The sequence below is a fragment of the Cricetulus griseus genome, chromosome 4, assembly GCF_003668045.3.
Source record: "Cricetulus griseus strain 17A/GY chromosome 4, alternate assembly CriGri-PICRH-1.0, whole genome shotgun sequence".
NCBI classification, from domain to species: domain Eukaryota; kingdom Metazoa; phylum Chordata; class Mammalia; order Rodentia; family Cricetidae; genus Cricetulus; species Cricetulus griseus.
In genome coordinates, this window is record NC_048597.1 from 137997515 (window position 1) to 138013642 (window position 16128).

The window sequence follows — 16128 nt, forward strand, 5'->3', positions numbered from 1 at the left end:
TGTAAGGTTTCATAAAGATGCTAAAATGTATACTATAAGGAATATAAAATATGCAGTGTATGATGCACTCTGGGTTTTCAAGGATAGCTTATATTTCATTTTCCTAATTCTTGTTTTCCTGATAAAGGTAATTCCATTTTTCGGATGTGTTACCTAAGTCAGATTAAATCCTCAGGTTGAAACACTTCACAGTCAGTTGTCATTGCTCCACTTTCCTCCACCACCATGAAGCCAGTTTCTGTCCTGTATGAAAACATGCTTTGTAGTTCAGGGGTTTTCCCTTGGTCTAAGGTTATTTCCTAGGATCTCATAAATCTTTGGAGCTGTTCAGAGAGCCAGTCACAATCATATGACCAGTGCCCCTTCTTTTCTCAAGAAGGTCACCTTTTCCCATTACTTTACTAGTCTATTGGTTTTCAATGCCAGTAAACTCTTAGTAATAATATCAAACCCCAGAAATCCTATTAGCAACAGAAATATTTCTGTAAGTTTGTGTTCATTATGTTAGTTTACTCTAATGTTTAATTTATATTGTATTAAGTTGGAGTTGCCTTTTGATCTATGTGTTGATATTTTAAATAATTGTAAAATTTTTATAAAATCATGCCAAGTTATGTCTTTTTCTGTGATTTTGCCCAAAGACCCTCAACTTTGTTCCCAGGTGACCTGTAATTATTGACTTAAGGCTTTAGAACTGTTATATCCTTTAGAAGTATGCTCTGAAACAATTGCTTTATTTGTTATTATTGTTGTTGTTATTATTATCATTTGCCCACTCCCTTCCTATTTAGTTTTTTTTTTTTAATAAAAATCTTAAAGCTCTTTACTAGCCTTTTCATTTTGATTGTCCTAAGGAGGCTTTTTTTTTTTTTTAAACATATTCTCTCTCAACCACAACATGAAGTTTTTTTTTTGTTGTTGTTGTTTTGTTTTTTTGTTTTTGAGACAGGGTTTCTCTGTTTGTCATTTGCTGTCCTGGAAGTTGCTCTGTATATCTGGCTGGCCTCCTGCTCACAGAGGTCTGCCTGCCTCTGCCTCCTGAGTGCTGGAATTAAGGCGTACACCACCTCCCAGCTAAGGTTTTTCTAATGTGTCATATTATAAATATATTCTGTATTAATAAGGAGAAAGTGTCTCTCCTTCTTTAAAATTGTCTTTATTTTCAGAGCGTGCATTCATTATGTGGCTATCATTTAGGATTAAGTTTATGGCTGAGGAGGGTGGATAAAATGTTCTTTGAAAGATCCTGCCTCTGTAAATAAAATTGAGAGTGGAGAAAACAGCTGATGTCAACCTTTTTTCACAGATAAATGCAGATGTACCCACATGCGTATGAGATACACACACATACACAAAGAAAAGTTAAAGGAAAGCAATTTTTTAAAATACTACAATGGTAGTATTAGGGTACATTTGCCTGTTGTTCCTTGGAATTCTGTGTTGGTATTAAACCTTAGTTTACAAACTTTCTCATTGGTTTGAGTTCCTTATTCCTGTGAAAAGATAAGCTTTATTAAAATTAATATGTGTGGTCTGTTTTTTTTTTCTGCAGTTGAAAATGGTGAACATTGTGATTTTACAATTCTAAGAAATATGTTGATAAGGTAAGTGTAAGCAACAGTGAAAATAGCAAAGGATTGTTTTTTTAGCACCCTAAAGAAAGTTAGTTTGGAAGACTGACTTTGTGCCTCTGTAAGTGGCATCTTCACTCTTCTATTGAAGTATGTATGCAAAATGTATAGCAATGATTTATATTGCTTATCCCAGGTTTTGAAGTCATTAGCAAAAACATAAAACAGGTTAAAAGGTGAGGACTATAAAGGAAATTTAATCATATTTTTTTCATCATGTCTTTTTTTTTATTCTCCTTATAATACATACTGACTGTAGCTTCCCCTTCTTCCATCCCTTCCAGCTCTTTCCCACCCACCCCCATCTCCCTTCTCTCCCAATCCTTCACTACCCCACTCTTCTCCCAGAAAAGAGCAGACTTCCCAGAAACATCAACTGAACATGGCACAACAAGATACAGTAATACCAGTTCCAGAAATTCACATTAAGGCTGGGCAAGGCAACCCGGTAGAAGGAAAAGGCAAAATAGTCAAAGACAGCCCCACTCCCACTGTCAGAAGTCCCCCCAAAACACCAAGCCAACATCCATAACATATATACAGAAGATCTATCTCAGACCCATACAGGCTCTGTAATGGCCACTTCAGTCTCTGAGCTCCCATGAGTCCTGCTTATTTGTTTCAATGGGCTGGGCTGGGCTCTCCCGGTGTCCTCAATCCCTCTGGTTCCCATAGTTCCTCACCCTCTTTTCTGTGGCGTTTCCCTGAGCCCCAAAGGGATGGTGCCAATGGAGACTGGGTCTCTGCATCCATTTCCATCCGTTGCTGGAACCTCTCTGTCTGATCTTGACTATAGTTTCATACTTTCTGTCATTGCACTTCATGTTGAGGTTTAATTCAGTAATAGACTGGGGAAGTAGGTTAGAAAAGGCTCTAGTCAAAAGCAGTACTGTTGAGTGATAAAGGTACACAGGTTAGTAGCTGGTAAATGGAGCATTTTAAAGTACTTGAACTTTATACTAATTCTTTAAACTATATTTCCTGATACTGAAGGATAAGAAAATCATGAGAGTAGGACATTGAGAATATTTTGATTAGAGAAACTCAAGGACTTGAATTAGAATAGTAGCAACAGAGAGGAAATCGTGAAAAACTATAGTGGAGCTAGAGAAAATAGGAACAGAGAGGCGATCAAAATGAACTGGAGCATTTTCATGTTAATCTATCTGCATTACATCTTTTCTTTTCCTTCTGTCCCCATTTTACTTTTTTTTTAATCTTGTTTTCCCCAAGCCCTTGCTTTGTACTGTCTTCAAGCCTTGGTTTGGGATGTTTCACACTACCTCAGTACACAGGAACCTTATTTGCATTGTGGAAATTGTAAAACATATATGAATGATAGTTGAAAATCATGGAATAGCAAGATCATTATCATAGTGAAGGGGGATGATTTACAAAATTCAAACTTTTCCAAGGGAACAGATGACCAGGTTTTTCTGGCAGGAAGTAGATGATAGAGCAGAGATAGTAAATGTGTTTACTAGCCTTACATTGTAAACATTGTAAGAGCATATCAAGGGAATGTGAAGGGATGCTTTCACAGCAGTTTGAGAATACATGCTTTAGCTTCTATTACCAATTGTTCTCTTTAATTTTGAGTCTTAGAGAACAACTTCAAAAGAGTACAGTATCTCAGTACAGCATGGTGGTGCGTTCATTACCTTTTATCTCAGTGTTAGGTAGACAGGGACAGGTGGACACCTGTAAGTTGGAGGGCAGCCTAGTCTACATTATGAATTCCAAACCACCTAACGCTACATTCTGAGATCCTGTCTCAAAACAAACAAACACAATGTCTCATGACAGCATGTAAAGATTGTTTAACTACATCATTGTGTTCCATCTGTATTTTAAATCTATTATGCTTGGCACTGTTGTATTACATCACTTTTTCTAGTGTATTTTAAAATATATAATCAGTTATTACCTACATATCAAAAACACTGTAGAAGGGGCCCAGAAGCTACTTTGAATGTAGTCTGTAGTCCTCTGGTAAGGAGGACTCCCTAGTATAAGTATTGCAGAGGAAACTGACCAGCTTTCAGGAGGATTTAATAAACACATTAGCAAGACATCTCATGCATGTGTGAAAATATAAATTCTAGTATCAACTTGAGATATGGCTCAGATGATCTTCCTAAGGACCTGTGAGGCTCACAGCTCTATGAGTCCAATTCCAGGGAGCCCAGAACACTGTTCTGGTTGCCATGGATAATGGACACACAATTGATACAGACATAAATGTAGACAAAACACCCATATGCATAAAATAAAAATAAAATTTCTACTATTACTTGCTCTAAGAAGGATGAGTGTTTCATATAGATACCATCTTTAAGATGAAGGCACCTACTGGTTATTTAATAAATATTTGAAGGAAGGAAATGTCAGTCTAAATTTCAAATAATTATCTTACAGACTAAAGTTAGGAATTATACTTGCTTCTAAGAGGTAAATTCAATGGAAACTTAGAAACACAAATTCTGAAACTAGAAAACTGCTGATTTTTCCAGATGGAGGAGTGGGTTAAAAAAGAAATAAAATATGAATAGAAGTAAATGCAGTTTTATATCCAGCCTTTGAATGTCAGAATAAGACAGATGCAGAGCAGTAGATAATCACTATACTAAATGACACTAATACAAGGAGTTCAACATTATCTTATTTTTATTTATAAATTTACTATAATGTTTCTTAATGGTATAGTGATTAGATGAATATTTAATTACAGAAAATACTGGATTTTTTTCTTTTGTTTTTAATTTTAGTGTAGTTTTAGGTGTTGTCTCATGCAGCACAGCCTGGCCTTGAACTTTTTGTGTAGCTAAGGCTAGCCTGCTGATCTGATCATGCTGTCTCCGTTTCCCAAATGTTTGAATTGCATGTATAATACAGGTTTAATTTCTCCATCCTGAGAAACTCACACAGTGATACATTCTTAAATAGTATTTATGTAATCTTCTGTATGTAGTTATTACATTGTTAAAGGCTCCTGTTATCTGGTATTTATATTAAGTACAAAAGAAATACATGCTTATGTTAAGGACAAGCTCCCAGTATAGTTAAAAGACATAATTGTTATCACGTATGACTTAATGCCAATTCCTTGTCAGAAAATTTAACAAATTAACATAAGCTGTTACATTTCACCTGCCAGGTGTTCTAGCAATGGGAACTGCCTAACTTGACTAAAGTAGAAGCAGTAGAAGCTTAGGTATAACTGTTGAGGCTAGAAGTGAAAATGAGCACATTGGTAAATGGGGTTTAAAAGGAGAGGAGACTGGAAAGCCCAAACTTAGTACTAAAACAAGTAAACTTTTAGAGAACTGCATAGAAATGTCAGATAGTAGAAGATAAACCAGATAATTAAGTTACTTTGTGTTCATGATGTGGTGTAAGGTACTTCATAAAGGATGGGATTTGGATGTAAGTGAGGACAAGACACTTTTTTTTTGTCTCCCAAAGGAAGTCATGGTAAAGATGGTGTATACAGGAAGTTCAAAGTATAATGGGGAATGAGAAAAGGGAGGATTATTATTCAGTCTTTATCATCTCTAATCATTGAAGAATTGGGTCATATCCTTTAGATTGTATACTTTATCCCTTGTGTCTTGATTTTATATGTAATAGAAAAGTTACCAAAATGAGCACATTGACTGGACAGCTTTGATAAACAGAAAGTTACTTTAAATTAAGATTCCCTAGTTGGATCCTATCAGTGGTGGCCTTTAATCCCAGCACTCGAGAGGCTGAGGCAGGCAGATCTCTAAGTTCAAGACCAGCCTGGTCTACAGAGTGACTTGCAGGACAGCCAGGGCTACACAGAAACCCTGTTTTGGAAAGAAAAAACAAAAGATTCCCTAGTTGGAAAACAACTTGATCTATTATTTTAAAAGTCCTTATGTAAATTAACCTGTGAAAACTCAGTATACTTTGTTAGTAATTGTATAAAGGAAAAGGAAAACAATTTCTGCTAGATTATGAACTTCAGTAGTAATCCACTTTCCCTTCTCAATTAAAGTTAAACTGTTGGAAATGACTATTTCTTTGGTAGAAACTATTCTTCAGTAGTTTGAGTGATTCATGACTCTTGAAAGCTCATTTAGAACGAATACCTGTTTGTTTAGATCTGCTTTTTCTGTAAATGAAGACATGTGAATGTCGTCTTAATATTTTTGTCCGAAATTTTGTCTTGGTGAAATCTTCAATTGTATCAGAGCCTTTAACAAGCAAATTCTTGCTGTTTGTGACAGAACACACATGCAGGATTTGAAAGATGTTACTAATAACGTACACTATGAGAACTACAGAAGCAGAAAACTAGCAGCAGTGACTTACAATGGAGTGGATAACAACAAGAATAAAGGACAACTTACTAAGTACGTATATATTTTTCTCCAGAAAAAAATGTTTACATGGTAAATATTTCATTTCCTATCTTGAAATTCTTGTTACTCTTTAGAAAATTTGGGTGTTATTATTTACTTATAATAGCAGAATATTATGTTGTTAAGTTTTGCTTTGGTAGTTTTACATCTTACCTTTAATTGTTAGAATGATTATTTTTCTGTTCTTTAAGTAAAGAACTGTACATTTTCTTGTCTTTTGCCAGTCATCTTTATAATTCATACAGCTCAAAATAAAACAGATAAATATGTATTTTGAAGAGAAAGTTAAAAGCAAGTTCTTGGGCTGGCAAGATGACTCAGCTGGTAAGGGTACCTTGGGTGCCTTTTAGTATGTGGCGGATTTATAATTGTAGTTCGGAGGATTTGATTGACTTTTCTCTGTGACTTCCCCAGGTAGCATGCATTATCATCCTACTTCCAAATCACCACCTAAGACCATCAGAAAACTCAGATATTTACGTTACAATTCATAATACTGGCAAAATTCCAGTTTGAAGTAGTTAACAAAAATAATTTTATAGTAGGCTGTCACTACAATATGAGGAACTGTATTAAAGGGTCACAGCATTAGGAAGACAGAGAAACACTGCTCTAGACCCTTCCATTTACCAGCATCCTTGGTCTCTTTCCAATTCATGGTCTCATTTTTCATTGTTACATGCATGTACCAGGCTTTTTCTTTTGGGCCACCAACCAGCTCCCAAATCATGACACAGGGACTCATTTTTAGTTTTGAATGCTCTGCCTAACTTAGGCATATTTCTGGCTAGCTCTTTTCACTTCTGTTAACCTGGTTTTCTTTATCTACGATTTGCCTCAGGGTTGTTTGTTTGTTTGTTTGTTTGTTTGTTTTTGCCTTTTCTTATTTTCTTGTGTCTCTGGCTGACTAATGGCTTCCTGTTTTCTGGTCCCAGGCATATCCTTGGTTCTCCTGTCTTTCTTCTTATACCTTCTTCTCTCTTCTTTTGCCTAGATTTAAACACACATCCTTACATCATTAAACAAATGCAGCATAAACCAAAGTAGCACACCTTTACACAGTTAAAGTAATATGCTGCAGTATAAACAAACACATCACATCTTTGCCTAGTTAAAATAATGTTCCACAGCACATGCGTGTAGGTATATACATGTATTCCTAAATATATCCTGCTCAGTCTGTATAATGTTACCCCTGTATATGTTTGCAGAGTTGACCATTGGTATTGGATAATCAGTTGATATGCTCTTCCCTGGAGAAGATTATTTCTCCCATTCTCCTCTCAGCATTCTTTAGTTGCCTGTAGTTCTTTGTGTAGGGTGCAGGCCTTGTGGGCTTTCCCCCATCACTTTGGCATACCTGTCCTTGTTCACATATTTAAGCAGTCATGTTGGTGAGACTATGCATATAGTTCTGATATTACTAAAAGACACTGTCTCACAAATAAACTGATCCTCTGGCTCTTAAAATCTGTCCCTCGACCCTTTGCACAATGTTTCCTGATTCCTTTGGAACGGGAGTGCTTCATAGATAAATCCATTGGGATTTGCCTCTACAACTCTGCGTTTTGATTAGTTGTGTTTTTCTCTGATGGTTTCTGTCAGTTCCAAAGAGACGTTTCCTTGATGATGGGTGAGGATTACACATACCTGTGGGTATAAGGACAAATACTTAGAATATAGTTAAGAATTGTGCTGTTACCTTGCAGAAGAACCACTTTACTAAAACAGCACAATAAAACAGCACAGTAAAGTGGTTCTCCTGCAAGGTTTGTGACTTCACTGGGTTGTTGCTTGATAGGTTTTTCCCTGGGTTATTGGATAGGTTTCCAGCACCAGGCTTGGTTTCCCTCTTGTTGAACAGGTCTTAAGTTCATTTAGAAAGTTGTAGATTACCATCAAGGCATGCATACTACTGCAAGGCAGTACTACTACTGCACTCTTAGGCTTATCATGATATGCTGGTCATTGTTTGATTCATGGACACTTGGGTAGAACTGTTGGTTGCCTTCCTTCTTTGAAAGCTTGCAAAGCACCTGGTACCATGAAAGCCTATCCTTAGGGAGGAGGCATTCATGTCAGTTCTAGCTCAGGAGCCTCTGACCCCTGTGTCTTAAGTGAGTTGTGTCTTCAACAGTAAAAACTAAGCTTCCACCTCTGGAGGGCAACCAAGAGCAAGAACAGTAGGCTGTATCAACATGAAAAATTTACATTTTTGCAGCAAAGAGATTTGAATTCATGAACTTCAATGCTCATAGAGCGAACTAGTTTTTGTTTGTTTGTTTGTTTTCGTTTTTACTTAGCTCTTTAGTGTCTACTCTTAATTTTAACTCACTGAACATTCTTGATACTTTAAGCCATTAAAATATTTAAGTGACTGGATCTTCATTAGCATTAAAGTTATAAAGAGTCTAGAAATAGTCTGCACAACCTATATGGTGTTTCAGGCATTGGATGGTTGTTATCCTCAGCATTTTACTTGAGTTACCTAAATAAATTATAATAAATATAGTTGTAACATCAGTAGTTATTTTAAAGGAGACTATAATACTTGAAATTTTAATAAAACTAAAAATGTTCTGTATATACTGACTTTATTAGCTAAATTTTTATTTTCCTCACAATGAAAAAAAAATTAAGGAAAACAAATCACATGACTTTCTGTAGTTTTCTTTGAATGTACTTTGGGATTGTTTCTTTTTGGTTTTCCTTTGTACAGTTTCTTAGAAATATATCATTGTCTTAGTCGGGGTTACTATTGCTGTGATAAAACACCATGGCCAAAAACACCTTGGGCAGGAGGAACAGGTTTATTTTACTTATACTTCCATATCACAGTTCATCTCATTGTTTTTAATCAGCTCTTTCAGAATTTAGTGTTGTAATTTTTATTTATAGGCCTTAATGGTTTTTCTTAAATATTGGTGGCAGGAGTCCTCTGGCACAGATGGAAGAAGAAAGAAGGGAACATGTAGCCAAGATGAAGAAGATGGAGATGGAGATGGAACAGGTGTTTGAGATGAAGGTCAAAGAAAAAGTTCAAAAACTGAAGGACTCTGAAGCAGAGGTAATCAGTTTAATTAACAAGCCTGGCAGCATTTCTTTTAATTAGTATGTTTATTGAAATGTAAATTATATCTATATATTTTCAAAAATAATTTAATGTACTAATATAATAGAGGAATAAAGGTAGTATTTTATGTCACCTGCCAGTAAATGCAAATAATAGTTCCCTTCTGTGGGAGCGACTTGTGAAGAAAGCTGGGCTAAGTTTCCTTTATCCAAATGCCTGTCTGTTAAGGGTGTCTGTTCTTCTTATTTCATAGAACCCCACTCCAGTATGCTTACCAATATCCCTGAGATAAAATTTGCAAAGCTTTATATTTACATATGTGAATATATTTGGTATATGCAAATAAATTATAGAAGCCTTTTTAGCCTTGCTTAATATAATTTATTCTTGAATCTATTCTGTTGCAAATACTTGAGACATAACTGCTAATACCTAGCAGCATAGTATATCATATACCAAATTCCTGATGTATTTTGTCATGTAGTCAATGCTATGGACATGTAACATAGGTATTTCTGCCCATCCTCACTTACACATGGTAGGAAGGATAAAATATATTAGTAATACTACAGCTGCAGAAGGCAGCATAAAGATAATATATGTGTAGATGTTTTCATTATTGGTTGCTGATCTATATAACTTCAGGAGGTGTATTTTAAGCATAATTTATATCCTTTTATGAGATTTAGTTATTATTTGTATATGGGTAAATGTACATGGGTAAATGTACATGGCATGGGTATGGAGGTTAGACAACTTGTGGGAGCCAGTTCTCTCCTGCTGCCATGTGGAGTCTAGGTATTAATCTCAGGTGATCAGGACTTGTGGACCGCCACCTTTACCAACTGAGCATTTATCTTTGAGACCTGTTGCTTTTTTAATACTTAAACATTTTCTACTTCTTAATACATCTGATTTCTTGGAAATAAATGATTGTGACTTAAGATTTTACTTAGGAAGTTATTCACTCGTAAACTAATTATAAGTATTATTTGAAAGAGTAAATAGCTGAGAGCCTACTTACCAGCTTAAAAATACAATTCTATGAATTAATTTCAGTGCAATGTGTCCTCTCCTTTATATGGGATCTATCTTTCCCAGAGGAAATTGCTATTCTGAATTGTGTGTATGTGATTGCTTTGTATTAATTTTTACCAAGTCTTTGGTACAAAATTTACGTTCTCTTGTGTTCCATTTCTTAGTAAATTGCTGTTAAGAAGAACGTTTTACCTCAGATTTGACACATCTTGGAATAAATGTGATTCCTTTTATAGGAATTAGATGAAATCTTTGCAGTAGTAATAAATAAGAAGTTGAGCTTTGTGGGTTTACAAAAATAAAACAGATTATATGCAAAATTACATTAAAATTCAAACCTAATGTATTAATTTACCAATAAATCTTTAGTGCATATAATTCCTGGGCAACTGAATAATCTCAGCAGGCATTGAGCAACTGATGTATTGTGATGTAATCTGCTTTGTTTTTTCTTTGTAATTGTTTTCTGCAGAAACAGATTGGTTAGTGGTGCAGTGAGGTTATTTTTCTGATGATCCATTAGATGTAAGCTTTTTACTTATGTAGTCAACACTAGTCAGACAGTAGTTCTTTTAGCATTAGTTCTTAGCCTTACACGAGTGTTAGAATCATTGGGACCTGCTTGTTGAAAATCCAGATCTCTGCATGGGACATCTGAAGGTTCTAAACCCCAGCATCTAGATTAAGCTTTAGGATTCTGTATTTCTAGCAACACCCAGATAAAATTTAGAGGAAGAATAACATTTGGGAACCTCTCCTTTACAGGAACTAAGGAACATTATCTACCACCAGTATCCATTTTGACTTACAGGTCCTTCACTAACTAGCTGCTGGTTTAGATATCTGAACCTGAAAGTAGGAGATTTGGGATTTAACAGGTCAACTATTTCCTCTAGTTTCTGGTTTAGATATCTGAACCTAGAATTAGGAGACTAGGGATTAAGTCTTTTATATTGTCCGCCCTCTGGTATGTAGTCCACTTTTGTCTGTAAAGTAGCAGGAATGATTTTCCTGTTCAACCTCCATTGTATTTGTTAGTTAAGAAAAATGATAATGGTTATCTATTATATGCAAATATAAATTTGTTGCATTTATTTAAAAAAGTAGTTCCTGTTTTCTGAGGTAACTCTCTGGAGTCACTGGCTTGGGTGGCAGATTCTACAATAGGAGGGATCCTCTGCCATTGTGACACAGGTGTACAGTCTTCATACTAGAGTATTAGTCTTAAATTTCTACATTTGATCTTAGCCAAAAGGCAGAGAAGTGATGTCCTAAATTTTTTAATCAGTTGTTTTATCTGTGATTCTGATTTAGCTCCAGCGGCGCCATGAGCAAATGAAAAAGAATTTAGAAGCACAACACAAAGAATTAGAGGAAAAACGTCGCCAGTTTGAAGAAGAGAAAGCAAACTGGGAAGCTCAACAACGCATTTTAGAGCAACAGAACTCTTCAAGGTAACTAATATCAGGATGCCCAAGAAATAGACGTATTGATATTTTAAAGAACTTTTTTCCTATTTATTTTTAAAACTTAAAAACACATAGTTTATTATATATCTCTGTCTTAGTTACTTTTCTGTTACTGAAATAAAACATAATGACCAACTTCTAAAAGAAAAAGGTTGGCATGGATGGTGGCAGGCAGGCATGGCGCTGGAGCAGTAGTTGAGAGTTTACATTGTGATCCACAAGCAGGAGATAGAGCTAACTGGGAATGACATAGGCTTTGGAAACCTCAAAGCCTGCTCCCAGTGACACACCTCTTTTTACAAGGCCACACACATTTCCTAATCCTTCCCAAGTAGTTCCACCAACTGGGTGCCAAGTATTCAAATAAAAATGTGAGCCTCTGAGGGCATTTTCATTATAACCATCACAGTTCCCAAGCACAGCTGTTTTCATGGATAAATGTTTTTATATGAATAGGTTCATTTGATATACTGTAATAGTATTTTCTTCAGTCTAGATGATTTCCATGCTTATATTTTATAATTATGATTGAACAGCTTCATTAACAGTCTCCACAGTTAGCATATCATAATTGATTTCTTACCTCTTCAACTCAGGTGTTAGATATTGTCTCGGGGTGTTGGGATTGAACCTGAGGCCTTACACATACTAGGCAGGACCTCTGCTTCCCAGTCCTTAGGAGATGCTTCAATTATATCTTTAGAATAAATTCTTTAAGGTAAATATGAGATATCTAATTTATAATACAGCTAACCATTTCCTCTTAATATGTATAAAATTCAATAATGTTTATACATTAGTTTTCTTTTGCTAATAGAGTCATTTGAAATTGAAGTATGATACCCTTTGAGGAGTGTGTAATACACTCTCCTAGCAAGGCACTTTCACACTTAGCCATTATTGTAGTATCTTCCTATGAGCTTTCTATCCAAAGAAGAAAATACATTTGTCAAAGCAGATATATTTAAGAATATAACCAGAGTTATCTTTTAAATTTTCTACAATTTAATTTTAGGAAAAAATTTCTGGTCAATTAAAATGAATAAAACAGACCTTAATTCTATTTTACTGCTTATTTTAGAATTTTTGTCAAGCATTTGATAGTCTAAGAAAATACTTTTATGGGCAAACATTGGTTTACTGTTTACTTCTAAATATTTTAGATTGTTTTGTTTTGTTTTCAATGAAAATGTATTGTTTGAAATTCCAACATAGTTGTATTTGGGTTAGCTGTTTCTGCCATTTTTTGCTTTTGACTTCTATAGTGCTCATCTTCATTTTTTTTTTTCTTTTTCTTTTAATCATTTAGAACCTTGGAAAAGAACAAGAAGAAAGGCAAGATCTTTTAAACTCTATTGACCACCAGTTATGTATTAGTTGCCAATATGCCAGCTTGGACATCAGTGTTTGTTGGATCCGTTTGACCAATTTGCACCAATTTTATCCATAATGATGGATTTAACAGCATGACAAAAATTATTTTTTTGTTGTTGTTCTCGAAGGAGATTAAGATGCCTTGAATTGTCTAGGATATTGTGTACTTAGAAATTAACAGCTCTAAGTACCTTCTACATTTTCTTTTTTTTTTTTTAAATTAAAAAGATGTCTTCAGTTTAATGCAAGAAAACATTTTACTGTTGTACAATCATGTTCTGGTGGGTTGATTGTTTACAGAATATTCTAAAATAAAAGGACTCTGGAAGGTTTTCATTGAGGATAAATTGCCATAATATGATGCAAACTATGCTTCTCTATGATAATTATAATACAGAGGTTCCATTCAATGCAGCCTATACAATAATGTATTTAGTCTAACACAGTGGACCCTATTTTTGACACTTCCATTGTTTAAAAGTACACATGGAAAAAAACCTATATGCTTACAGTGCACCTAGAGCTTTTTATAACAACCTTTTTTTCGTTGTTTGTTTGTTTTGGATTCTTTAAATATATATATATATATTATTCTCATTTAGTGCCCCTTTAGCCAGAATCTCATTACTGCTTCATTTTTGTAATAACATTTAATTTAGATATTTTCCATATATTGGCCCTGCTAAAATAGAATATAGCATCTTTCATATGGTAGGAACCAACAAGGAAACTTTCTTTTAACTCCCTTTTTACACTTTCTGGTAAGTAGCAGGAAGAGAAATGCGTTTGTAGAACATTTCTAGGCAAATTGTGAAGCTAACGACCAACCTGTTTCTACCTATACTCAGTCTTTTATTTTACTAGAAATGGGAATCATGGCCTCTTGAAGAGAAAAAAAGTCACCATTCTGCATTTAGCTGTATCCATATATTGCATACCTGTATTTTTTTGTTTGTATTGTAAAAAAAATTCACATAATAAACAATGTTGTGATGTAACAAAGTGCAGTGTCTTGCATATTCTATAGTAGACTGACAAGTTGGGAAGAAACTTGAATTCCCTCTGAAGGTCTCCTGAATGACTATCTTGGTAAGCTTGTGCATGTACCAGTGCTCAGAGTGCCAGCACCCTGAGCTGTTATCTAATGCTCGTTAGTTACTTCTAAAAAGGTTTTCTCCCTCATATTTGGATCATGTATACTCTGGATACTTCCTAAAACTGCTGGGTCTTTTTCTCCCCCTATCCCCCTTTTAAAAAGAGTGTATTGCAATTTTTTTTTTCTGAAGTCAAAATACTTAACTGTGTTTAAGCTTTTTAAATTATTGACCAAAGCCAAAATAAATGATCATTCTAATTAGCTAGTGGTTTTTTGTTTCATTAGGAGCCTAAAAGACTTAAGTCAGAAGGCTTGAAAGATGCTTACTGCTTTTCAGAAATACTTAGTTCTGGATTTTAAAACATCAACTAGAAATACTAGCCATATTAAAGAATCATATAAAACTTCGCCCCCATTTGGCTACTTTAAAACTACTGCCAAGGCATTCAAACACCTTTTAGGAAAACCCAATAGTCCTTTCCCCTTAAGAAACATACTTCAATAATTTGAAATTACCTTATGTGTTCTTTAATACTAAAATGCCATCTGCTTTTGGAAAACATGTCATGCTATGTGTAGCTTTTTGAAAATACATAGTGATATCTGGCCATGGTGATGCAGACCCATATTCTTGGTCTTGAGGAAGCAGTGGTGGGATAACTACTTGATGAATAAAGGTTGGGGCGTGCGCCAAAAGATGAACTGTGATCCGGGATGGTAAAGTCTCTTTATTCAAGAAAACACCAGGGCAAAGCGCAGGCCAGAGCGAGGTTCAGGAACCCAGCAAGCGGGGCCAGAAAGAGGCTAGGGTCTTCCGGTGCAGCCCTTAAGAAGCTCCCTTACGTCACACCAGCTTTCCTTCACCACGCCCTTATGGGCAAGTCCCGTGTCCACCTGGAACCTGTCCTATGACTATTGGGCGGGGCTAGGGTGTCTCCCTACAACTACTCCACATTTGAGGTCCGCCTTAGCTACATGGTGAGTTTGGGGACAGCCTGGGCTACATGATGAGTTCTCGGCCAGCCTGGGCTAGTAGTGAAACTTTGTGTCTAAAATAAGTAAATTTGTTAAAAACTTGCAGTATATATGGGAAAGTAGAATAACATTTAGTTTAGATGTTATCTGTTGGTTGGTTTTCTTTCCTAGTGCTGTGTTGAGAGACTAACACTTCTTTTTAAAAAGGTTTGATTTATTTAAGAACTTAATAAATTTGAAGAATGGGAAATGAAAAATATTTAGGTCTCCTGCCTAGCAAAGTACTATTGCCTGCAAGCAGTTGTCATATAGTCTGTGTGTTGTGAAAATATTGATAAGAATTCCTTCATTTTACTACCCTTAATGAAAGTCTTATCCATGCCCAGGCTTTTATCAAATCATACAAAGGAGTCTATGGGGATTTACTGGGTCTTTTGATCATTACCTCTTGGGTTTTAAGCACAGTGATGAGTGTTTTGCTGTGTGATTTGCATATGTCTGATTTCTGATTTTCTTTGTGCTACCAGGTAGGGTTGACCAGGCAAGTGCTGATCCCGTTGTGCCTAAACACCCGGTAGTAGAATTTTGCTGCCACCTAGTGGAGGTGGGTCTAATAGTTTCTTTTCCAGTTTCACTGTTAACAGAGTACATTGGACTTAAAACTTCGCTGAAGCTCAGATCGCAGTCCTGAAAGCTGAAGAGGGGCCGGGCTCTGCCTCTCAGGTTCATTGTCTGGGTGCACCTTCTCACCTGTGCACTCTGATCAAGGAGTAGAAATCAGGTTGGAGAAAGGAAAAACACACTGTTGCTATTAATGCTGCAAGAACACTGTTGACTTAGAGAGTTGCCTAGTTCCCTGTCCCTGTCCTTGGTAAAGTGTTTTGGAGGAAACACCCACAGTTCTATGTATCGTATATAACGCTATAAAATGTACTGCCAAATTACTGTGAACATGAAGTAGTGAAATGTAAGTTTAGTATCAGTATGCATTGATCTAGGTGCTTTGTTGATATTAGTATGTAGAGACTTAGTACTAACTCAAAGCAAGCAGAGTTGAGGATGTTGTCATCCTGTTTGATTTGAA

At 35.6% G+C, this 16128-nt stretch overlaps 1 protein-coding gene across 2 annotated transcripts in view; it reads left to right on the forward strand.

Annotated features, from left to right (window-relative positions):
• Septin7 (septin 7) overlaps positions 1 to 13975 on the forward strand; it is a 66208-nt gene extending 52233 nt beyond the window's left edge. For both annotated transcript variants that reach the window (XM_027411703.2, XM_027411701.2), the window contains exons 10-14: positions 1553 to 1604; positions 5885 to 6010; positions 8951 to 9086; positions 11445 to 11584; positions 12909 to 13975. In XM_027411703.2, coding sequence (XP_027267504.1) covers positions 1553 to 1604; positions 5885 to 6010; positions 8951 to 9086; positions 11445 to 11584; positions 12909 to 12948 — 494 coding nt within the window. In that variant the 3' untranslated portion in view covers positions 12949 to 13975. The remainder of the gene's footprint in view (positions 1 to 1552; positions 1605 to 5884; positions 6011 to 8950; positions 9087 to 11444; positions 11585 to 12908) is intronic.
• Positions 13976 to 16128: the final 2153 nt, after the last annotated feature.